Source organism: Phocoena phocoena, chromosome 18 (genome assembly GCF_963924675.1).
Source record: "Phocoena phocoena chromosome 18, mPhoPho1.1, whole genome shotgun sequence".
Taxonomy (NCBI): domain Eukaryota; kingdom Metazoa; phylum Chordata; class Mammalia; order Artiodactyla; family Phocoenidae; genus Phocoena; species Phocoena phocoena.
The window spans coordinates 24,842,148-24,868,474 of record NC_089236.1 but is presented as its reverse complement, the minus strand read 5'-3'; the positions used below and the strand labels follow the sequence as shown (position 1 = coordinate 24,868,474).

The 26,327-nt window shown below is 41.1% G+C and overlaps 1 protein-coding gene across 1 annotated transcript in view; it reads right to left on the bottom strand.

The window, feature by feature from the left end:
• The window catches only part of VWA8 (von Willebrand factor A domain containing 8), a 348,433-nt gene that overhangs the window by 27,357 nt on the left and 294,749 nt on the right, over positions 1-26,327 (bottom strand). The window contains exons 38-40 of the mRNA XM_065896053.1: positions 22,976-23,084; positions 18,709-18,865; positions 12,684-12,792 (exon numbers count right to left, since the gene is read on the bottom strand). Coding sequence (XP_065752125.1) covers positions 12,684-12,792; positions 18,709-18,865; positions 22,976-23,084 — 375 coding nt within the window. The remainder of the gene's footprint in view (positions 1-12,683; positions 12,793-18,708; positions 18,866-22,975; positions 23,085-26,327) is intronic.

The following is a 26,327-nucleotide window of genomic DNA, read 5'->3' as shown; positions in this document are numbered from 1 at the left end:
TAATTCACTTTCTGAGAAATAATTTGGTTACCAGAAAGCGTGAGCACACGTACACACACACACACACACAGACACACATCTATAGCAGTGAGGACATTTAGGAGGAACAAACTTGACAAAAACCAATTATCTTGCGGTTTGTGAACTTTGTCTTGTGATTTCAGCCCTGAAAGTATTCTAAGTCTTAAGTCTTCACTTATTTGGGTTATGGATAAGCAAGACTTCTTTTATCTATCAACTCTACAAGCAAGCCAATCTTCTATTATTCCTTTAGAATTATTTCATGAAAAGATTAGAAAGGTTTAAGTAGCAATTTTTGTAGAAAGCACATCCATTCTACAGAGTAAAACATATCGATGACCATCACTAAATACTTATTGTGAACAAATACATGTAAATGGATATTGAGGATACCTGGGAGCAGTGATTCTTTCATTAAACATTAGCTCCCATTATTTTGACATTTCTCCATGTTCAAACAACATAATATTTTTTGCTATTAATTTGCGCCATTCAAACGAAAAAGAACTAAGGTAAACTTTTGTACAGTATTTGTAAAATAACAAATTATAAATCAGTGGAAACAATAAAAAATTTTCTTTGTGATTCTCAATATATTTAAAAAATATTTGTTTATTTATTGGGCTGTGCCAGGTCTTAGTTGCGGCACGCAGGATCCTCATTGCCTCATGCAAGATCTTCGATGTGGCATGCAGGATCTTTTAGTTGTCGCATGCGGGCTCTTAGTTGTGGCATGTGGAATTCAGTTCCCTGACCAGGGATCGAACCCGGGCCCCCGATATTGGGAGCGTGGAGTCTTAACCACTGGACCACCAGGGAAGTCCCTGATTCTTGATGTTTTGACATAGTAAAAAAATATTCTACTAAATACCTGTTAGGTTGCCAGCTGCTCTAAATGGTGAAATGCCAAAAAAAAAAGAGCAGATACAGACCTTCCTATCTTAGGGAATTCTCTGTTTCTTGAAGTGACATCTCATTGCTAGAAAAAAAGAAAAAGGTGATTCATGTACTTAACAAAGACGATTCTTGTTAGAAGAGTTTGTACTCTTGGATGGTGATGTGGAACTAAACTATTACTTTGGGTGACAACTTACTGTCATTTTACAAGGAGTTTTTGTGAGCAATTTCACATCTTTCCTTCAAGAATTAGATATTTTGTACTTCAAAGGAGCTGGGAACTACACATATCAGTGAGCATGTATAACAGGCATTTTAAACTTAACAGTTCAAAACTGAGCCTTAGAGCCCATCGCCCGCTCTCCCCAAGTTCTCTCAACGAAAGGCAACAGGGCAACCCCATTCTTTCAGCTGTTCAGGCCACATACCTGGGGATCATCTTTGACCGCTCTTTCCCTCACATCTCGCACCTGGACCACTGGCAAAGCCTCTCAACTTCCGGTGGTTTCCGACCATATGTTACTGTGTCCAAGTCATCCCTAGGTCAATTGTCATTTCCTCCCACATGGACCACTGCAATGGTCCCCCTGCTTCTACTCTTGCCCCCTGCAGTCCCCTCTCCACAAAATAATCAGGAATATTTATAAAAACATGTCATAACTTGTAAGAAATACAATAAAAAAAATCAGCATAATTAAGTTTTTAAAAAGCCTGGCTTACGTGGAGCAACTAAGCCCGCGAGCCACAACTACTGAGCCTGCGATCTAGAGCCCGTGCTCTGCAACAAGAGAAGCCACCGCAATGAGGAAAGCCGTGCACCAAAACGAAGAGTAGCCCCTGCTCGCCACAACTAGGGAAAGCCCGCGCACAGCAACGAAGACCCAACGCAGCCAAAAATAAATAAAATAAAATAAATTTATTTTAAAAATGTCTTTATGTTGCTGGCATTACTTCAGCAATACATAGCATTTAGTAAAAAGCCTGGCTTAACTTCAATTTCTCTAATCATCTTCAGGAATGAAATAGTATTTGTCGCTCTCATATGTAATATGCATTATCCCACTTTTTGCTTCCTTCTGTTTCTTTGTTTGTTTTTTAATATTTATTTATTTATTATTATTATTTTTTAACATCTTTATTGGAGTATAATTGCTTTACAATGGTGTGTTAGTTTCTGCTTTATAACAAAGTGAATCAGTTATACATATACATATGTTCCCGTATCTCTTCCCTCTTGCGTCTCCCTCCCTCCCGCCCTCCATATCCCACCCCTGTAGGTGATCACAAAGCACCGAGCTGATCTCCCTGTGCTATGCGGCTGCTTCCCACTAGCTATCTATTTTACGTTTGGTAGTGTATATATGTCCATGCCACTCTCTCACTTTGTCACAGCTTACCCTTCCCCCTCCCCATATCCTCAAGTCCATTCTCTAGCAGGTCTGGGTCTTTATTCCCATCTTGCCCCTAGGTTCTTCATGACCTTTTTTTTTTTTTCTCTTAGATTCCATATATATGTGTTAGCATACGGTATTTGTTTTTCTCTTTCTGACTTACTTCACTCTGTAGGACAGACTCTAGGTCCATCCACCTCAATACAAACCTTCTGTTTCTTGATATCAACCACTGATTTTTGTTTAATTTTTGAGACAATATGGCAATTTAGGCCCTTTTTATTATTTTTAAATGTACTATTTTTATATTGTGTATCTTTAAAAACATTATTCTTGATATTTGAGTTTTCTTTTAAACATATTTACCACAATTATTTAGATCTGATTCTGTGTTTAACTGCTTCCAATACTCATTGCTGGTCCTTTTATACCACAGGTTTCCCATTCTTAAGGAATTTGATTTCTCTCTTAACTGGCTGGAATATTTACACATATGTATGTAGAGATGTGTGTGTACACACGTGTGTATACATATTTACTTCAAAATTATTTTCAAAAGGATATTTAAGTGACATATATTTTAAGTCTCTGAATATCTGAAAATGTCTTTCTGTCACCTTTGTACTTCGGCTGAGTAGAGAATTCTTGGGTTACAACTTTTCTCCCCCCAGATCCTGCAGACGTTGTTTCACGATCTTTGGTGTTCAATGTTTCAGGGACAATTAATGTAAGATGAATTTTTCTTTCTTGGACAATAGCTTAGTTTTTTTATTTTTATTTTTTCGGTACGCGGGCCTCTCACTGCTGTGGCCTCTCTCATTGTGGAGCACAGGCTCCGGCCGCGCAGGCTCAGTGGCCATGGCTCACGGGCCCAGCCGCTCTGCGGCACGTGGGATCTTCCCGGACCAGGGCACAAACCCGTGTCCCCTGCATCGGCAGGCGGACTCTCAACCACTGCGTCACCAGGGAAGCCCAATAGCTTATTTTTTGTCTGCCTGTATGCTTTTAGGATATTTTCTTTTTCTTTTTTTTTACATTCTTATTTTCTTTGTTTTTGAAATGTTAAAATTCCATGAGGCTGTGGCGAGGTGCTTATCTTTTCTCATTAACTTTGCCTGGTACTCAGTAAAGGTCTTTTGATCCATTGACTTAAGCCTGTCTTTGGCTCAGCACAGTTTTCTTTTACTATTACTTGAATTATTGTTTATGCGTGCTTTTTGGTGGCTTCTTCGGGAATATCGTTGGTACAACATATATTTACTGAGCACTTACCATGGGCCAAGAACTGTTCTACATGTTGGTATGGCTCATGGCTCTATGTGTTAGCTCTCTGCTCTGTTTTTGTTGACCAGCTTTCTCATAGCTTTTACCTCTTCAGTATGGAATAACAATTCAAGTTTTCCTTTCACATTAGTACTTAAGACTGGATTGAGTCTGTCCTTTCTACTTTTAATGTAGATTTCAGCTTTGGCATTGCACCTGTAGTTTTCTTCTAGTCTTTCCTTATTTCACGTACTTCAGGTTTCTTTGAATTTTGAGAACACAAAGCAGATGTTTTCTAAAAATGTGATGTTTTCTGAAGAAAATGTTCTAGCCTATCAGCATCTTCTTCTACATCTGGAATTTCTATTATTCTGCCTCACTGCAGAATTATTTCATAGAGCTCATCTTATTTTTTTGTGTCCTCATTCTTGGATGATAGGATGGCTGTCCAAAGCTATTCAGCAACAGATTGGATGGATTCTCCACTTTGTTATTATTAGAATTCTCCTTGGAGATTTTAGACTGCTGTTAGTAGTTGAAGCAAAGCTATACTACTAGCTCAAGAGCTCTGCAGGGAAGGAGTTGGAACTATGGACAGTCACGGCATGAGAACTTCATCTCTACATCATTTCTTATTTTGTTTGGAAAAGCCATTGCAATGGGGCCATTTGGCATTTGTTTGATCTGGTCTTCAAGCCAAGTATAAGTTGAGGCTGGTCTGGCCCCTTTCCCAGAGTTACTGCCTTTCCAGCTTGTCGCTTTATGCCACTGCATAAAGTCTAGACCTCTCCACCCCTCCACTGCTCCTCAGAGCTGCTGCTTTCAAATGCTGCTGCTTGGCGGTGACAACATGGAGGTCAAGTGATCTGCTTCTCACCAGCTCTAGGGTTCTCTCTTCTACTCCCTGCCTCTCCAAGCAAGAGATGTTAATGTGATTTGTGGTCTCCTGTGCTTACTTGCTAAGAATGCTATTTTTTGTCCTGTTTACAGCTTTTTAGTATTTTAATCCTTTTAATGGTCACCCGGCAAAGATTGAGCTCGATGCCTTTGCTCACGCAGCCTGGAAGTCAGGACTGTACTTCTAGGCTGTGCTCGGCTGATGCTGTCCTCTCATGGCCACTGATGCCACGTGCTAAGTGACGAGCCATTCGTGTGCTAAGATAAAGTAGCTAGCATTTTACTCCTCTCCCCAGAAATGCAGATGTTCCTTGACAGGCCCATCCTCACTTTTCCCCCTCTTTGCTCTATACGCTCACCGTCATCAACACATCTTCCCTCTTGGTTCGGGCCATTTCTCTATACAGATGACCATAAAAATACAGACATATCTATACAGATATGTAAGCCTATCTGGTCCTAACCTTGCTCTTGAACTCGAGTCATATCTTAAAATCTCCAAATACCATGCTTGTTTGACAGTTTTCCATAGGTGTCCCAGTAGTGAGAAAACATAATAACAGCCAAACCAAACATCTGCTTTCTCCACAAGCCTCTCCTCTTCCTGTGTTCCTTATTTCTGTCCCCTAGGGCTTGAAGACCTCACCATCCCCTTCACTCCATGTTCCATCAGTCACTGTCTTCTGGTCATACCTCCCAACTGTCCCATCCTTTGCATTTTCACTTCAATTACCCTGGTTTGGGTTCCTATCACTTCTTAACTGAATAACTGAAGTAATGTTATAATTTCCTGGCTTCTTCCACCTCTCTCTCCTCTAAGACTTACTAACTCCACGATTATGAAACCTCTTAAAGAAGATAAAACCACACCACTCCCTTTCTCAGTCACGTCCATGCTCCTCACTGATTACAAAAGACAGTCAGCATGGATTCACCTTCTCTCTAGTTTTCTCTCCTATTACTCCCTGCCCACAAGCCCATCCCCAAACTCTGAACTCTAGTCACGCTGGACTGTTTGCCATTCTCTAAACAGCCTTGTATTCTTTGTAGTGTTTGTTCCCTGCTCATAGGTTTCTTCTGTCTTGACTAGAGCTACCCAGATTGCCTTTGGTGTGTGAACACTTGTTACTGGTCTGTGATGAAACAGGTCACAGAAGTTGACAGTAATCATTTAGAAACTTATACGGCAATTTGACAAAGTAATTTTATGTTTGTGGAATCTAATATTAAATAATATTGGCTTGTATTTCGTATGTTATTTTTTATATCATTTTTTTCAGTAATTCATTTCTATTTTATTTTATAAAAGTATTAGTCTGTGAAAAGGAAAAGAGAGTTGAAGAACAAGGTAGTCTTTGTAAAGAGTTACTGGGAACAATCTACTGAGCTACTATAGAAATAAGAGCCACTAAATTTGCTACTTGAATGTTAGAGAAACACAAACATGAAGGCATTATTTTCCCAATTAACAATGTGTTTGAAGGACTGACCTTAAAAAAAAAAGGTTAAAAAAAGAAAAATTCGTCTGCGATCAGTTGAAAAAAAACCTGGCCCCTCTCCAGAGAAGGTTTGAGAAGCTCTGGTCAAGACCATCTTCCCATCTGCATCCTTAGAAGAGTTGCCAATCGAAACCATACTCATCCTTCTTGGTCCAGCTCAAACGACATTTCCTCTGTGAGTCTTTCCCTAACTGCCCAACCTAGAAGTTGCTCGCACATCTGTCTACATAACCATAGCGCTCTGTTAAAAACCATTCTGTGGCATCTACCATGTTGTGTCTTCTCTTACAACTAAACGTGTCTTCTTCACTAGAAGGTTAGCTGTTGAAGGCAAGAACTCTTAGGCAAAGTAGATATTCAGTAAATGTCCACTGGGTGAAACACAGTTACTATAGATTAAACAAAGCGAATGGGGAAATGCTTTCCATTCTTTACATACAGCAAAGTAGGGGCTCAGAATAAAATTCCTTGCCTGGCACCAACCTGCCTCCCAGCCTCAAAGCCTTTTGCATCTCACACTGAGTGGTATCCTGCCCTTGGCCGGACCTCAGCTCACACCTGAGACCACAGTGTCAGGCCTTTGTCTGTGCTGTGCCCTCTGCTGGGCATTGTTTTCACCCTTCTTTGTCTGGTTAATATTCGTGCGTCCTTCAAGACTCAGGTCATGGATTCTTTCCTTCAAAATCTATCCTAGAATCCCCTTCCTCTGGGCATCCACTGCATACTGTTCATCCCTCTACCTAGATGCTTACATATTAAACAGAAATGATCTGTGCAGGTGCCTGTCTTCCCCACCTCTTGAAGTTAATACCTCTGTGAGTACAGAGACAATATCTTATTAATCTTTGTGCCCTCAGTGCCAAGCACAGTGCACGTCACACATCAGTGTTCACAAACATTTATCTGAACACAAGCTCATTTTGAACCACTAAAGGAAAAAAAAAGGAATGTAATTGTTGGTTCATGGAGATATCACGCTAGGCAAAGCAATCAGAAAGAGGCTAGTTGAGTTTAGCCTGAGAATGAAACGACTGATTGTAGATTAGAAAAAACACTGGAGAGAAGATATGATTAAAATCAGTGGCATTTTGTAGAAATGGATATTTTCTATTGTTAGGGAAAGCTGGAATCAGAGATTCAGATTCTGAACCAAGTATAATTGAAGTTATTATAGACCCTATTATTCTAATGAGAAAACTCTTGCTACTGATTCATAAAAGGTCCAATCACCGGGACTCTATGATATCCCATGAAGAATCCAGTCCAGAAGCAAAGGAAGGTCACTGATGACAGCTGTCTTAATTGAGAAGAGTGACCCGTGATGCAACAGAGGCACATGCGGAAGCAGCGCTGACACGGACGGCAAGATGTTCCCTCTCCTCGGATCTCAGCCCAGCCTCTCAATGCATGGGCTTGAAGCCGTGCTTTCAAAGTCACCCCGAAGGATGATTTGCCAGTTCCTGGCCTGACTTTGTGCTGATCACTGAGGAAACACCCATTGTTACTGGGATTACACAATAACCTCAAGACAGCTGGATGTTATTAGTCAATCAGAACCACACAGGACTGGCAGGAGATGGCCAAAAGGTGACCAAATCCAGGCCTTCCTGTTTTTGTTGCAATCTAAGGATTCACATTCCACATGAGGTCCTGTCTATCCTTGGCCAGCGGCTGTTTGCAACTGGCACTATCTTTCCAAATTGAGGACTTTAGAAGCCCCACTTGAGAATAACACCTTGGATTAAAAAAAAAGAAGATTTGATAAGGGAAACACTTGAAATTACTTAAGAAGTCACAGCAGTGGGTCTGACTTTTCTTCCTTTGGCTGATCTTGTAAATAAAACATCATTTATATCAAAGGGTTGATGTGAAGAGTAAATGCAATGTTTGTTAAAGTAACCATAGCTTGGTGCCCAATGAACACTAAACCAAGACGTTAACTAATACCAGATGAGGATCCTGTGTTGGCATTTGGATAACGATGCAAAATGTTTTAAGAGTATATGTGAAAGTTATACTTTTCACAGAGTTGTAGAGTTGGAAGAAGGTAACAGGCTTAAGAGATCATAGGAACGTGGGCTTTGGGCTCAGACACCTGCTTCGCTAGCCACAGGGACCCAGGACAAGCTCCATTATCTTCCTAAACTTCAGTCCCCTCACTAGAAAGTGGGAACAAGATATCTGTATTTCGTAAGATTGTTGAGAATTGAGATGAGTTATGTGGCTCAGTCTCTTTATCGATCGAATGTAGAGAATAATACTGACTGGTTATTGTAAGGACTAAATAGCACAATGAATGTAAAGTACTTGACTGGGGGCCTGCAGTCCAGGTTGATGACTATTAGCAAGTGCAATGAAGGCAATGATGGAGCTAATTCTTCTGTAGAGAATGCTATATGCTAGGCACTGTTTTAAGGGGTTTATGCGTATCATCTTCATCTTTTTTTTTTTAAATCACAAATAAATTTAATTTTTCTTTTAAGGAAGAAGAAAACATAAAAGAAGGAAACTGGAGGGCATGGCAGGGGTCCCACAATGCTGTCTCTGCTCTGACTGCCCTTGAGCCTGTTATGGCACCATTGATATCTGCTCCTACAAGACAAATCATCCGGGGCTTCACTGGTGGCGCAGTGGTTGAGAGTCCGCCTGCCAATGCAGGGGACGCGGGCTCGAGCCCTGCTGGGAAGATCCCACATACCGCGGAGTGGCTGGGCCCATGAGCCATGGCCGCTGAGCCTGCGTGTCTGGAGCCTGTGCTCCACAACGGGAGAGGCCGCAACATTGAAGGGCCCACGTACCGCAAAAAAAAAAAAAAAAAAAAAAAAAAAGACAAATCATCCTAGTTAATCTTAATAACTGCTTTCTATCTGTTTTTCCCATTTTACAGAACCCAGGCTGTCTGGCTCCAGAGCTGGCATTATTAGCCACTACGGAGGATGACGATGACGATGATGTTGGTGTTGATGATGATGGAAGAGATCTTGATGATGCTGCTGATAACGTAAGGCACTTAGTAGAATAACTGGCACGTGGTAATTGCTCAATAAATGCTTGCTGTTATTAAAATGCTGGTGTTATCTGTAAAGATTTCTAGAGACGGAAGTTCCATATCCATTTTAGGTACTCATTTAAGGATTAAATTACTTCTATTCCCTTACATCTTAAAGCTCTTCCTTGCCATTATGTAAGCCTGTTTTCTCTTTTTCAGATTTCCAGGGGAGAAGAGAATGAGAACTTCCCTGGGACAATTAGTTACTCTATTTGAGGGTATTTAGAAAGTTATTAACCCTAATACCTTTACAGATTTTTTTTTTTTTTTGGTTCCAGAAAAAAAAATCTTTTCCATCTATTTAGTCTTATCTGCTGCCTTTCTTTGAGTCCTTCACAATTTTCTTGCATTTCCCTCTTTGCGAGCTGGAAGCAAAACTAAACATGGTTTTCTGATACTGGTCTCATTGCTGTGGTGTTTCCCAGAAGAGTCATTCCTTAATGTTAACCCTAATCCTAACCCAGGCATAATTGGTGTCCTACTTTAAGAAGTCACAGCGTCGGGCCTGACTTTTCTTCCTTTGGCTGATTTGTAAACATAGTATCATTTATCTTAAAGGGTTGATGTGAGGATTAAATGCATTGATGTTTGTAAAAGTAATTACAGCATGGTGCCCAATGAATATCAATCAAGATATTAACTAATACCAGATGAGGATTTTGATTCCTTCAATTAAAAATGTATTCTTCTTCCTTTTCCAGTTAGCGGCCTGAGGTGACCTCTAAAAATGGTTCGCTATTCACTTGACCCAGAAAATCCCACAAAATCATGCAAGTCGAGAGGTTCAAATCTTTGTGTTCACTTTAAGAACACTCGTGAAACAGCCCAGGCCATTAAGGGTATGCATATCTGAAAAGCCACCAAGTATCTGAAGGATGTCACTTTAAAGAAGCAGTGTGTGCCATTCCGTCGCTACAATGGTGGAGTTGGTAGGTGTGCCCAGGCCAAACAGTGGGGCTGGATGCAGGGTCGGTGGCCCAAAAAGAGTGCTGAATTTTTACTGCACGTGCTCAAAAATGCAGAGAGTAATGCTGAACTTAAGGGCTTAGATGTAGATTCTCTGGTCCTTGAGCACATCCAGGTGAACAAAGCCCCCAAGATGTGGCGCAGGACTTATAGAGCTCATGGTGGGATCAACCCATACATGAGCTCTCCGTGCCACATTGAGATGCTCCTTACTGAAAAAGAACAGATCGTCCCTAAACCAGAGAGGAGGTTGCCCCAAAGAAAAAGATATCCCAGAAGAAATTGAAGAAACAAAAACTTATGGCCCGGGAATAAATGCTCCAAAAAATAAATGCAGATAAAAGTAAAAATAAAATAAAATAAAATAAAAATGTATTCTTGTATCTCTTCCTAGTACTGTGAATCCTCCAATGGCCTGTTTGTCCACCGGGTGAAACCCAATGTTGTGTGCAAGTTCGCACGGCATCCAGGGCCAGATCACGATCTGGTCCTTACAATTGTGCCAGCCTTCTCCCTTGCCATTTGTCCCCCACCACGAACACGGTCTTCGCAGTCACACTGCATAACGTGCTATTCTCTGAACTCACTGTGCTCTCTCATGCCTCTGTGCACTTGTATGTGCCGTGTCCTGTGTCTGGAATGCCCTCACTCCTCAACCACCTGGAAAATTCCTCAGCATCTTTTAAGAGTGAACTCAAGCACTGCATCCTCGGTGAAGCCTTTTCTCATTCATCCCATAGAATCAAGCACATACTTCTCCACAGACCTTAGGAAACTGTTTGCTTGTCTTCTTTAAGTTCCTTCTTTGAGGGCAGGGACTGCATTTTCTTTTTCTTTTCTTTTTTTAATAAATTTATTTATTTATGGCTGCGTTGGGTCTTTGTTGCTGCGTGCGGGCTCTCTCTGGTTGTGGCGAGCGGGGGCTACTCTTCGTTGCAGTGTGCGGGTTTCTCATTGAGGTGGCTTCTCTTGTTGCGGAGCACGGGCTCTAGGCGCCTGGGCTTCAGCAGTTGTGGTGCACAGGCTTAGTTGCTCCACAGCATGTGGGAATCTTCCCAGACCAGGGCTCGAACCTGTGTCCCCTGAATTGGCAGGCAGATTCTTAACCACTGCGCCACCAGGGGAGCCCTGCATTTTATTTTTCTATCCCATCAAGAACTTAAGAAATGAACGAATGACGGGACTATACTCACTCCTCAGTCTTAGTACCAGCACCATACCTCCCATAACCCTCATCTCCCGTGAACCACTCATTTGGGGTCTTATTTGCCTACTCTCTTGACCTGGAGCTCAGAGCTCACCCAGAAGTTGCCCTCAGTGTTCAGGGAAATGAGTACTTTTTAAGTGAGTGACTATGGAAGAAAATCCAATCATTCAATGTTATGTTGTTCACATAATTTATATAAAATCTTACGCTGTTTTATCTTAAATAACTGTATATGGATTTTTTTAAAGCAAACGACTTAAGTCTTACACTCCCTAGATTTTGAAATTAGGCATCTAGTTAATCATTATAAAGACCTTTCTCCTTCCTTACCCTTTGGAAGTGATGTAGCTTTTCCTAATCTCCTGATGTAGTTTAGATCTATCTAGAAATAAGGCTTTCTCAGAGTTTGAGGTTGAAATGGTAGATTAAAAGTGCATAATGAAAACTTCTTACCTCCAATAACTAGCAAATAATAATAAAACTTCCCCCCAAAAGAACCAAAGAGGGAAAGGGCCTAACTGAAGGCCATGGACTTCAACGGAAAGGACAGAAGATTCCAGAGTAGAACGGAGAAGCACACCACAGCCTGGCTCCTAACCCTGCCCCTTCTCCCCTGAAATGTGGCTTCTCTCTCTCTTCAGGCAAAACAATCTTACATAATTTGTGATTTTTCAGAATACTTAGCCCTTCCTTAATTATCTGTGCAAATTGGTCAGGACACAATCTTAAGTGTAAAATCTCCAAATAACAAATCTTTGCTTAAGATATATTGAAGCATCTTATGCTTCTAATGGATTTGAAAGCAGTTTGTTCACTTAAAATTTATCCTCTGAAATCTTATTAATAATGCTAAATGTCTTATTAGTCTCTGTTATCACAGATAATACAGACATGCTTTTTACAGACTCTGTCATGAGGTGTTTATCTTATAAATCAAATGCAAAAATAACTTAATATTAAAAAAAAGAAATACTGAAGCCTCTTAATATTTTTAGGGGCAACAGCAACACGAACTAGTTCTGAGACGACTAGCCTATGAAACGGCAAAGAGGCTGGCAATGTGGGGACCAGGGGAGGAGGGGTCAGGGTGCATAGGGGATGCACAGCTTGGATGATCCAAAATGTTCCTGTCATTGCCTGGGAGAGTCATTCACAACAAAATGATGTGTAGGGAGAGAGTTCTACCTGTGGATTTCTAGTAGAGATGGGACACTCATAGATCTAGATGAGGAGAATCAGGAAGTCTGATGCCTTTTAGAGTCACTGGTTAAATTACTGCTTCCTGGACAGGAGGAAAGGTGAGGTCAAATATTTTTACCTGACAAATTGAACTAAGAAAGCCATAGAGTGACCCACAGTTTTATGCAAACATTTTGGCATTGACTAATATTTTTGGACTGGCTGATTAGGGTTCAGATAACTTTCTCCAATAGCTTTGGGGTGGGTCTAGTTTGGGGCCCAGATTATTTTCTTGGCCCATACATGTTGATTACCTGTAAATTATCCAGGATAATTCGGAGGGAGTGCACCTGCCGTCGAACAGCCCCTGAAAACCTTTTATAGGTTGCGGCATCGTATTCACTCATTTGGATCTCCTTTAACCTAAAATCAGAGGGCAAAAAAGACAACAGCTGAAAGCCTGTACCTATGCATCTTTTACTTCCATTCATCTACTGCTAAGAACTGTAGCAAACTCCTCGGTAACTCAGGAGGCCTTTGAGGAAAAAAAGCAAGAAGTGATGTCTCCAGCTCATGTTTCAAAAGAGAGGAATGTGTGTGCAGTGATGCCCTAGGAAATGGGTAAGTCGCCCTGCAGAGGAAAAAGCGGCCCTGATTTGTAGTGTTTGTTGATTTCTGTGGTGGTTGATGTTAAGCTATCAGTAGTGAGGCCCCTGAGCACTGAGTTAGGAAGAAATGTGCAGTTGGCTCATATGAGCCAGTATGACTCAGCCCCGTAGCACACTGCTGCTGTATCCCAAACACGTGTCGTGATGCTGGCAGATGGTCAGTTCGTGTGGCAGATTCCTAGAGAGAGCCCATGGGTTGCTTTTTAGGACCAAGGACATATATTTGGTTGATCATGATAACAGTTCAGGCCCAGAGAATGTAAATAAATGTGTTGCTATGTAAAATATAGGAGTTTTCTGAAATTGACGGTGTACTTTTAATAGGATAATTGTGTTTTAATATTATTGTGGCATTGAAATTCTGTCCTCCCAGGACAGTGCTCCTTTTTACCATTTTTCATTCTTTGCTTCTGCTGCAGCCCTGCCAGCCCACTTGCAGTTTCCTCAACCCACTGTGTGCCCTTGTCCCTGAGTCCCTGCATGGGCTTCTCTCCCACCCAGAGTGCCTTTCCCTGCTTCTTTGCCTACTAACTTCCATGAACTCTTCAAGGCTCATATCAATGGTCACCTCCTCCAGGAAGCCTGCTCTGATCTTCAGATTTGTCTTCTGTGCTCTCGAATCACTTCATGCTTTTCTCTGTCAGAGCATTGCTACCTATGCTATAGTTGTCTGCTTCCTGTCTCCCCAACTGAACCCTTTGCTCCTTTAGTCTTTCTCATCTTTACCTGCACGGTGCCTACCATGATACCTAGCATAACAGATACTCAAAATAAATTGATATGAGTGACTGAAATACAAATAAGACTCAATTACTTAAAATGCAGCATCTTAAACTAATTATAAGTAGAAGGTTTTACAGTGTTCTATCCATAATACACATTTCTACAAATTTCTATAAATGTAAAGGGTACTAATACTAGGACAGGGAATGATGAATGCATATCTCAAAAGCCTAACCACAGCACAGTATTCTAAGCTGCTCTGTGTGTGTGTGTGTGTGTGTGTGTGTGTGTGTGTGTGTGTGTGTACATGATGTTGGAGATATGGTTCCTAGGTGTAGAGCTGAAACTCTTATCAGGAGTATAGTTTTATTGCCTTGGGCTGGAACAGAACCCCCAAATGCTCAATGAGGATGAATGGTCTCTATTCCTCCCTGCGTGGCCAAGCGCTGGGAAGAATCCATCCATTACAGGGCAGAGCACTAAAGGCTTATTAGAATCACATAATGTTAGGCTTAGACCATGAGGGCAGATATGCAATTCCTGCCCTACCACCTGGCTGGGTTAGCTAATGCCACCTCAGGTGTCAAGACCCGGCTCAAAGTTTACATCCTATGAAGTCTGGCTCAATCCCTTCATGATCATTCTCATTCACATATCTTCCACAGTTATCTGCTATGGAACCTATAAACTTCATTGCTTTTAATACATATGTCTATTTTGCCCTATCATAGTGTTTTTCAAACTTTATTTTCCACAGTAGGAAATAAGCTTTATATTGAGATCCAGTAAACAAAAATGCATGTACACACACGTGTGTGTATACCTGAGCCAAAAATTTAATGAAAAATACCTTTACTACATGTGATGTACTCTCACTTTTTCTCTTCTAATCCTCTGGGGTAAGGAACATGTCTTATTTTTTCTTAGAATCTCCAGTACCAGCACAAACCCTGGTACCCAGTGGCATTCAATAAATGCTGTTGGATAGCGCTTTTGAAAACACTGGCTATCAAAAGGTAAATACCTGAAAGGTAAATAATATCTGAATGGTTGTTTCCTGAGGTGACATGCCAAGGTGCCCTTCTAAGTCTAATTTACTCTCTGCTCTGAAGGACGAAAAGGAATATGTGTATAGGACTTGACCTCCTAACAATGTCTCTTATGTTTAGTTTTGGCAATCTCTTAAACCTCTCTATAAATTTTCATTAGATTAAGGTACGTCTCAAGTATCAAGCCTGACAGAAGCTGGGCACAATGACACTGCAGGACATGCTACCAACCCCTTCATACCTGGGAGGCTAATGTGCTCTCTCCCAAAGAAGGGAGATTAGTACTTTTCCAAAGACGGGAGATTAGAAAAAAAATGTAGGCATGGCTTGTGCTTAGCAGGGGAAACACACACACACGCGCGCGCACACACACACACACACACATATCAAGGAAGGAGCCAGGCAGTGAGTAAGTCACCTCCGGCAGACTGGCCATTGTAGAGAGATCAGAATTAACTCCAGTTATAGGGATGCCTCTGGCACGATTGCGTGGCACCCAAAACACACCACATGCTGCTCTAATTAAGAAGAGATCTGGAAATCATATTCCAAGCTGTGTCAGCTTTCACAAAAATCACCTACAAGGTGTTCAAAGCTGATAACATTCTGAAAGATGAAGACCGAAGCAGGGAGCAGTGAAAGAAAATAGGACATTTTAGCCTCTGTTTGAGACAAGACTCCCAGTGCAAATACTCTCAAACCCACAAAGCTAGCTGAAAATAGGTCTTTCTGCTGCTTTAACCCTGAACAAAACTTCAGGGCACAGCTGCTTCACATCCTAGTAATCTATGCGGACTGACCGCACTTTGTTGGCACAGTATATTCTTAAAGGGTATATTTATTGTTACGTAAGAGTCTGGGAATTTTAGTTCTCATGTTACTTTTTCGTATAGGTCATTTTTGGATCAATTATGAGGAAAACAAACACAAGCTGAAATCTAGTGTGTAGGGCTGATTAGTTTTGCAAATGGTAGTGGGTACAGTTTCCACAGTTGGTGTCCACCTTAAACGCTTTTCCAAGCATGTAAAAGTACCTCGCCATCTATTTCATTCTTGTTTTACTGGTTTACTACCTCTGTTCTGCTTTATACATGTCTTACCCTTGTCCACCTGCTACTCTTCCTGAGTTAAGCAATTCTTGATATGTAGGAACCACTATCTCGCTGAAATCCGGATACAAATGAACGCTAAGTAAATACTATGTTGATAATATCAAGAACGCATCAGTAGAATTAGGCTCCTTGAGGCAATATGGTAGACCTCTAGGCTGATGGATAGGTCTGGCTATCAGTCTGGTTTTAGCCAGTCTTTGAATTAAGTGTGAAAGGGTGATACCATTACTTGTATGCACGTGTGTATTATTCATTCCACAAATATGTATGTGCTTGCCAGGTACCAGGTTCTGGGCGTAGGTACTGGGGATATACTAGAGGGCAAAATATCCTGCCGTCAACGAACTTGAAGTCAGTGGAGAAGAAATAAGCTATTCACACAAATAATAACACTATGGGAAAAAGTGATAAGAGCTATGGAGAAAAGGTACAGGGTGCTACAAAAGCACAAATGCAGGGACTTGACCTCATTCTGCACATACCTAAAACTGCAAAATAGCTTTAAAACTAAAGCATCCAAAACTATTGGATGACAGTGAAGAATGACTACTTTTTAAAGACCTGATAATAGTTTTGTATTTTTTTAAGTAAAATATTTCAGAGACACACTCTGAAATATTTACGATGAAAAGATAGAAAATCTTGAATTAGCTTCACGGACTCGGAATGGAATGGGGGACTCGGAATGGAATCAGATTTTTCTTCCTGAGGTTGAGGGAACAGGTCCACAGGGTTCATTATACGTTACTCTCTACTTTTGTTTATGTTTAAAAAGTTTCATAATAAAAAGTTTAAGAAAACTCTTTAGCAGGTACTAAATTGAATACCCATCAAATAGGACTATTACTACACGAAAGTAGAAAGCAACATTTTTCTGTGTGTTTTCTGTCTTTCTCAGGGTCTCCATGTGCTTTTATTTCATCTTCTCCTTTCTCATCCCCTTGTCCATCTCCTCTGTCTTTCAACCACCTTCCAGTATTCTTTCACGCGGACTTAGATTCTTCTCTGCAGCGCTTAGTAGAGGTGTCTGGTTTTCTCATTCCCTTCTCCACTTTTTCTCTTTCCTCCCTTATAGCCACTAAATTTAGTTGCCTTATTATTACAGATGCTCCTTACTTTCTTTCCCCTGTGGCGCGATGGTCCTTAATAGAACCAGATTCCTCACCCTTATCATGGAAATCAGAGAAGGGCTCGTGTACTTCTACCCAAGCACTACGTACAGGTCCTTTTCTCTCCCTGTGAACTCCTCTATCCATTTGTCTGCTTTCACAAAAATTGAGACAGGACTTGTGAGGTTTCCAGCGTGGAAACAATAGGAACTCATCATTTGGGGAGGAGATGATGACGTGTATCTAATTATTTGGTTCTTTTCCTAAATAAATATTTATTGTTTATATGAAACGTAGAGCCATATTTTAATTCTAACAAGACCTTGCATTATAGGATCCCTCCCATCCTTTTTTTGAGAAGCTTAAACTGCTTTCATTCCTAACATAGTGATTTGTCTTCATAGCCTCTCTGAGAGGAAGGGAGAGGGGAGTCACCATCAGAAGAAAAAACTGACACCCAGTGACGATAAATTAATTGTCTGAGGTCTCCAGGGAAGCCAGCAGAAGGGCTGGGAGTGACACTCTCGTCTTATCTACCTGCTGAGTACATGAGGGTCCTAAGCCTTGCAGGCTTTCCTGAGGGTGTGGCAGGAGGGACCTGCATCTTTGTGTCCCCATTGTTCTGGACTGTTTACTTGCAGGATGTATAAGCACAGCACGTCATGTAAAACCAGATGTCCTGCGTGGGAGGACTTTCGGAACTCACGTACCCTGCAGTGTGCTTTTCTTGCACTGCACCCAGCTCCTTTCACTGAGCACAGCGGTGTAAATCTGCCTTCCAGACCACCGTCTGTGCCCTCGCTCCTGAAGGAGATCTTGCTGCTCCTGGGGTACTTTTCACTTTTAGCTGATGAACACATGTGGATGTCTAGTGAAAGCATCATGCGGGTTCTTCTCATTTTTTAGATGGTTCCAATCAAAGTGGCTCCGGACGGTTCCAGGACATCTGAAAGCTACAGGCTGGTTGGCCTGGATTTCAAGGCCTCCACCCACTGACAGGGACTCCACAGTCAACCTCACTCCCCACCGCCCCCAGCTGGTACCCTTTATTCTGCATAGGCGAGCTGGCTCTCTCTGCCATAGTCACCCTGCTCGTCCTACCCTGGCGCCTCTGGTCCCTTAGTTTTCCCTTCCTGGAACGTCCAAATACTGGCTGAACTCAGACCTCACCTCACATCAGCCCACGGACCTTACCCTTCGCTGCATTGCCGTACCACAGGACTTCAGCACTTAACCAGGGGCTGTGTGAGTGTGAGCGCGTGTGTGTACACGAGTCCTGTCTCCGCGTGAATCTACAAGATTCCTGAGGGCAGGAAGGGACCATCATACAGCATTATCTGAATTCCCTATGTGGCCTGGGAACAGATGTGGATGGAATGATCTGACCTTCAGTTTCTCCGCAGAGAAGTATCTCTGGTTTTACTTTCTAACGTGCTCAAGCCTTTCCTCTACACGACCATATGTAATTAATACATTTAAAAGGGCCTGAGTAGAAAGAGTGGGAGATTATGTTCACTCGGCTGTCTCCACTGGGAGGCGGGTGGCTACGGATTTCAGTTTGTGGGTCCAAGTTGCTGCATGAGGAATCGAATCACACAAATTTGGGGTCTACTTCAGGGTCCACTGACATTTCACCACGGTGGCCGACACTGCTCCGGATGCAGTGGGGTCCACTCACCTCTGTTGAAACGCTCTCTGGCCCATCTCTCTTGCAGCTCTCTTCACCTCCTCAGGAACTGCATCTTTCTCAGCCTCAGAGACCTGGTACACTGCGTGGCCTGCATCCAGCCGGTAAGGACCTCCTTTGCCGCCCAGACCTGCAGTGTCTCTTCCCCCTGGGAGGAGACCAGAAAGTCCAGGTGATTAGTCTGATCCAGATCACAAAACAGAAGTCAGATCATGGCTTTAAGGCAGTCCTCTGCAGTATATTAATTGTACTTAACTAGTAATTAAACAGTCAAAGGACTTTCTTCTGGAAACACAGGGCATCCCCCTGTCAAGGACGCTTTCCTCTTCTCCATCCAGCCAATCCCACACAGATTTCAGGGCTCAGTCCAAATTCCATGACCCCTCACCTGATGACTCTACCTCACAGGGATCAATACTCCTATGCACTGTTTGTTATTCTTTAAAATTTATTTTTCTTTTCTTGTCACCTAGAGTGTGAATGGGATTATATTTTACATATCTTTGTAGCTCTGTACCTATAAGAGGCTTGAACATCACAAATACTTAGTATATATTTGTTAATTCGGTGAACGACACTCCTCTTCCCTCACATGTAACCTCATTTTTCCTTAAAATAAAAGAAAGATGACCAGGCTATCGATCCTGTTTCCTCTGTTTTGCAAATGATAAAAATAATGCACAGAGAGGTTAAGTCACCTACTCATGACCTCGTATCCGTGGCTGAGCCAAGATTAGAAGCCAATTATTATACTAACTTTGACTTTTAGCTTAGAATAATAGACAACAGATGAACATTGCCGGCTTCAGGGCAGTTTTTAAATACAAACCCAAGCTTACATGCTTGACAATGAGCATTATGTAATATTGTATAACTTTTAATGTAAAATTAAATGCCTAGAAGATTAGGTAGGTAATATTATAAGAAGTGGTGAGAATTTGGCTAACTAGAGAAGACTTGCCTTGTCTAAATACATTCAAATTCATATTATTTTAAAACACTGCATTGACCCCCAAAATACATATATTGGCTAGATTGGTTACATATTTGGCCCCTGGGCTACCAGTTTATTACCCCTGCTTTATAATGATTAAAATACTAGCAATCAGTTTCTTTTGTTCATTCACAAATAACTTGAGAACTTAGAAGAGAATCCAATATTGGAGGGGCAACATAATATTGAATATTATATCATAGTATAGTATAGTATAGTATAGTATACTAGTATTATATAGTACAGTATTCTATAGTATTCTATAGTATAGTATAGTATACTAGTATTATATAGTACAGTATTCTATAGTATAGTATAGTATAGTATACTAGTATTATATAGTACTAGTATTATATAGTACAGTATTCTATAGTATTCTATAGTGTAGTATAATATAGTATACTAGTATTATATAGTACAGTATTCTATTATATAGTACTAGTATTATATAGTACAGTATTCTATAGTATAGTATAGTATAGTATACTAGTATTATATAGTACTAGTATTATATAGTACAGTATTCTATAGTATTCTATAGTGTAGTATAATATAGTATACTAGTATTATATAGTACAGTATTCTATTATATAGTACTAGTATTATATAGTACAGTATTCTATAGTATTCTATAGTATAGTATAGTATACTAGTATTATATAGTACAGTATTCTATTATATAGTACTAGTATTATATAGTACAGTATTCTATAGTATTCTATAGTGTAGTATAATATAGTATACTAGTATTATATAGTACAGTATTCTATTATATAGTACTAGTATTATATAGTACAGTATTCTAAGGTATTCTACAGTATAGTATAGTATAGTATACTAGTATTATATAGTACAGTATTCTATAGTTAAGTCAGACTGCCTGAGTTTGAATCCTGCTTCCAATGCACTAGCCATGGGTCCTTGACAGAAGTTCCTTAACGTCTCTGTAGCTCAGTCTCATCACCTGTAAAATGAGGATACTAATATTATTTACTTCGTGGGACTGTCATGAGGCTAAAATGCTCAGAACAGTATATGGCACAAAATAAGAACTCTATAAGTGACTGCTCTTACTACTATTTACACAACTACCAGTCACATAGAATGAGGTCATTTCTAAGTCTCATAAAGTGGAAATTTGGAAAGTTTTTAGGCTTTGGTTAAATTATGCTACATTTTTCTTTTCTCCCTTGAAGACTTAAGTGGTGTAATAAGTTAAAAGCAAGAACTCGGCATACTCTGCTTCCCTTATCAAAGTCCAGGTAGGTCATTTCCTTTTGGGAAATACCATGAGAACAGCCTATTAATTATAGTATATTTATCCTTTGATTCCAGCACATCTTATTTCATTTTTATTTAGAAATTGCTGGTGGAAAATTCCGTCTTGGATGTGTGTGATTCCTGGCTGTCACTTGTGGACGGCCTATAGGCGGAGGGGACTGGTAACTGGACGATGATGATGAGATACAGAGTCAGGTTTCTGGGACCTGACTCCCTTCCTCCTGGAGGTATGGGTGGGTCATGAATTAGAGCTTGAAAGTTCAAGGGCGCTGAGATGACATCGTTTTTGGTGAAACGAGGAAAGGACCCACAACCGTTTAGAGGCTGGTGTGGGTGACGGACAGCACGGGAAAGCATGGTCCCTTGGCAAAGTCATACGGGGTTGGAGAGGGCGTGAGGACAGAGTTCTTCACGTCCTCCACTTCCAAGAGCCTTTAATTTGAACTTCTTCTTCTTTTTTTTTTTTTCTGGTTCGCGGGGCTCTCACTGCTGTGGCATCTCCCGTTGTGGAGCACAGGCTCCGGACGCGCAGGCCCAGCAGCCATGGCTCACGGGCCCAGCCGCTCTGCAGCATGTGGGATCCTCCTGGACCGGGGCACGAACCCGTGTCCCCTGCATCGGCAGGCGGACTCTCAACCATCTGCGCCACCAGGGGAGCCCAATTTGAACTTCTTAAATGAAAATGCTTGCCAGAGAGTCCAGACTTCAAGGTATAATCTTGAGGCTAACCTTGAACATCCTAAATCTGTTAAGATAAGGGGGAGAGAGGCAATGGATGGGTTCTGATGACAAAGAAGGAATCAAATGAGTTGTTGGGTCAGAGCTCAGTTCAATATAGAGAATTCTGAGGGAAGAGACTGACAAAGAGAAAAAAAAAATTGCAGCAAAAGAGCCTTGATAAATTGAAAAGTAAAGGCTGGGGGAAGCAAAAGCAGGGTCTTCAGCCTGGACAGATGCGTGAGCTAGTAGACACAAGCTGAATAACAAGCGAGAACGTCCGCTGCAGGAGAGCCGGCTGCTGGGAAACCTGCATCTGGTCAGCTCGTCCCACAATGCATTCCACATGGATTAAATCTTGCTGGCTTGACACTAACTTCCAGATCAAAGGACATTTCTCAAAATATCCTTTCTTTCAAGCTGATGCTTGATGAATAAACAGAGCAGGCAAGGAGTCCACAGGCCGATTTGATAGCACATTGTCCGAACACAGAAACCCATTTCCTCCCGAGGCTGTCAAGGCCAAGAGGCACAGACCAACCTCAGGGAAGGCGAAGAACAGAGCTCATGCCAGCACCGCTCATGGCCGTGATAAGATCAGACAGTGCGCACACAGTCTGGCCCTATTCCTGCGGCTCTGCAGATGTGTCTGCTCCAGCTGCCGCAGAGGAAAGAGGAAAGCGGCAGCTGTGGGAACAATGCTCTCTTCGGGCAGCCAAGAGGAAGGAGTGGACCCCAGTCATCGGTTCAGACCACAACCACCCCTCTTATCTCAAAACCCTGCATCCTCAACATGCTCACTTCTGAGATGTGGAGGACCAGGACCATTTCTTTTCAAAGTCAGCTGGTCAAGAAAGAATGTACTGTCGATTTCTGGCATGATTCCCAAGGGCATGGAATTTAAAAGAGGGGATTAACACTTTTAATGAATACATTCTTCATGCCAGGCCTCGAGCTCAGCGCTTTACAATCATAATCTCATTGAATCCTCATCACAAGCTTGTGAGGCAGTTAATATTATGCCCCTTTTATGGATGAGGCAACCCTGGGAGGACCAGAACGGTCTTAGGTCAGAGGGTAGCAGAGTCTGCGGGACTCCAAATGCCAGGGTTTTTCCGTGTCTTGATGTCATGCTGGGACAGAGGGCAAAGGCACACTCCAGCCGACTAACGGGGGAGACAGAGAAGGCAGGCCGATTCCTGAGCCTTCTTGGGGCTGCTGTGACGTCTCTGGAAGCCTGACCCAGGAGAAGGCCGCGCTACGAACCTGTGCCACCAGCCCAAGTATTGCCGCCCACATGCGGCATGTTGTCTGGGTCCTCCTTGCCGTGTTTGGGGGAACTCACGTCTTCACCACTCTCTCTGTTGATTGTTATCTAAAAATGAAGAAGTAAGACATTATCATTCTCCGTGACTAACACCAGGAGCTGCAGGACAGAAAGAATTGTTTCCCCCTAAGTCCTTAAGGTATGGCGTAACCTCAGGCCACAGGACACAACAGATGCTGTTAGTGTCTGGCAAAAGTTTCACCGGATTTTACATCCATTTAGTTGGGAAGGAGACAAGTTTAATTTTAAAAAATATTCTTTAAAGAAAAGGTGCTGGACTGGGTTACAGCTTCAGAATTCTTCTAGCGCAGAGTATGCCTTGAGCATTTACATAAAGAACAAGACCCACCGGAAGCAGGGGAAATGGATCTCTCCAGAGACTGACTGAGAGAGCTCTCAATGGTTTAAAAGGATCACTGCCCAGCTGGTCTAGCCGAGTCACAGCAGATATACATTTACCTATTTAATTTTCCAAGAAATCCCATTCCTCAGAGAAATGCCACTTTATATAAAATATGTGGAAAAGAAAAACAGAAAATGTATCTTTGTGTGCTTCAGTGATATATGTTATACACACAGACACTGAAAACTGCTTATTTCCTGGACCCACTCTAATTTTATTATGGTATTTATAGCTCTCCTAGTTCATCTCGATTTTGAAACTGGATTTACTATTCCTGCAAATCCAACAGAATACGCAGCACTAGCTTTCCTCTTAGAGAGCCTGTGGCTCATTCATTGGTCCTTAATTTAATTCGGCACAGATTCACCAAAAGGACTGATAACCACGCAGGAATTCCATCCTAGCAGTCAGCTCAGTAGATGAAAAGAACTTGAGGCAGCCACATCCATGTGCCCTATGAGCCTGCTCCCAAATACAATGATTTTTCAAGGCAGACCAGATCAAACATTTATTTATTTGTTCAAATAACACTTAACGGGAAATGTATTGGCAAGACGTCATTTGAACTACCATGGGGCCAACAAAAGCCATGGAGGATTGGTCCCTGCCCTCAAATTGCTTACAGTGGAACAGGAGAGCCTGCAGATAGACCTGTAGCATGACGCCAGGCCAGTCTTGAGAGCTGACCCAATCCTTGTTAGTAACTGGACTTTTCATTCTGGAGGTTAGAATTAACGAAGATCGGTAGATAATTTAAGGCCTTTGCAAATAAAATGGCTATTAAGAACGAATTCAACCTAACTTCCATTGTCTTATGTCTGGACCAGTTCATTTCAGATGTTATGACATCATAAAGAGATTTTAATTAACCAGATCTTTCTACCCTTAGCTTTGGCATCATTAACAGAGTTTTTGCCATAACTTCAGCATACTTTAAAATTTTGCAGCCAGGACATGACAATTGATATGAATTCCACACATATAATCATGCTCGAAAAAATGGGTGAAAATAATTTTTTTCTTCTTTTTAAAAATTAAACTATGCAGAATAGCTAGCAACATTTAGAGAAAAAATAAGCATTTAAAATACTGTCCCCCAAACTTGCCACGACTTTCCAGCTTTTCTAGAGGCAGTGTAAGAGATAATCAGTAAATTAAAATAAGTATACTGACTATGAGAATTCTAGACCAGCGCTAACCAAGAAAATTTTCTGTGTTGATGGAAATATATATAACTGAGATGTCTAACATGGTAGCTTTTAGCCCAGTGTGGCTATTGAGTACTCGAGGACGTGATTTTTAAGTTTTACTTAATTAACTAAAATTCAAGTTTAAATTACATGTAGCCAGCGGGTATCTCATCAGACAGCACAGCACAAGGACAAGCTTGCCTCAGCCGGGGAGATAATGTCTGGTTATCTTAGCGGTGTCTTATAGATGTTTCCCGTGAGGAATGAGAAAAACAAGAAACATTTCAAAATTGCAATAGTTTTATTCTGTTGTCATTTTAAGAAATCTATAGAAAGGTTATGACTACAGTCTAACTGATTTTTTTTAAACAAACATATGGAACTTACATATGGAAATACGTTTATTATAATAAGATGGTAAGCTTATTTTTCATACATGAAGACACATTTATTACAATAATGCTGCTCAAACACTTCTGGACTGTTTCTGGAAGGATCTGCAGAATCCACAGCAGATTCTATTTGAATATCTTTAATGGTGGCCATTTTGTATTCTTTAAAAATAGATTTGATTTTTAATAAATAGCTAAAGGATACTTGGAGCCGATTTCTGGTATGAACTATTTGCTAATTTGCTTTGTACCGTTTGGAAAGTCAATTAACTTCTCTGGGTCTCAACCTTCTCATCAGAAACTAAGCGGGTTCAACTAAATAATTTCTTCCATTCCACCTAACATTGACATGCTCTAGCTGATTCAACGATTCAAAATGTGGTAAATAAGGGATGTTTAGTCAAAACCAGGCACAATTATACAATAATGAGACTAGTTTGCTTTATAAGAGTTGAGATACTTCTACAAGCCAATTCTTAAAGATGAAGTTCCAAAAATGGTCTGGGCAATGACAGCATTATTGGAATAACTGTTCTGAACACCTTTCCTCACTTTAGGGTATGTGTGTGTGTATATTATTTATTAAAAATAAATAGAAGAATGGATAAACAACAAGGTCCTACTGTATAGCACAAAGAACTATATTCAATATCCTGAGATAAACCATAATGGAAAAGAATATAAAAAAGAATGTATATATATGTATAAGTGAGACACTTTGCTATACAGCAGAAATTAACACATTGTAAATCAATAAAAAAATAAATAAATGAATAAACAAATAAATAAATAAATAAAAGAACCTCAGAAGAGGTATAGAAAGCAAAGTCCTATGTGTCTAGTAACTTTACTTTCATCAAAAGTCAATCTACTTCAGACATTTCACGACAATTCAGTTATTCTGCTGTAAGAGAACAGCCTTTTAAGAAGTACTAAAAATGATGGCACAAGGCAAAAGAAAAAGCCTATCAAATAGCCCCCCTCAGCTACCTCCAAAATCACACTCTTAAAATTGCAAAGACACCTCTAATGGGCCTTCAGGGAGGCAGAAAATTTGCTATGAACTTTCTGGGCAGAAAGGAACTGGTGTGCACTTTGCCACCTGTGTGTCTTCCAGGCCATCTGCTGGGGAATGGCGTGGCTCACAACAAGTCAGCCCCATACCAACCCCGAATGGGAGTCTAGAGATGTTTCAAAATTGACAAATGCTTGACAAAAACAGTCATCGGCCCAAACCTGATTTATTCCAGAGAAACACATACCATAAAATTCCAAGGATACTTACTTAAAAGCGAGGCATTTGGGG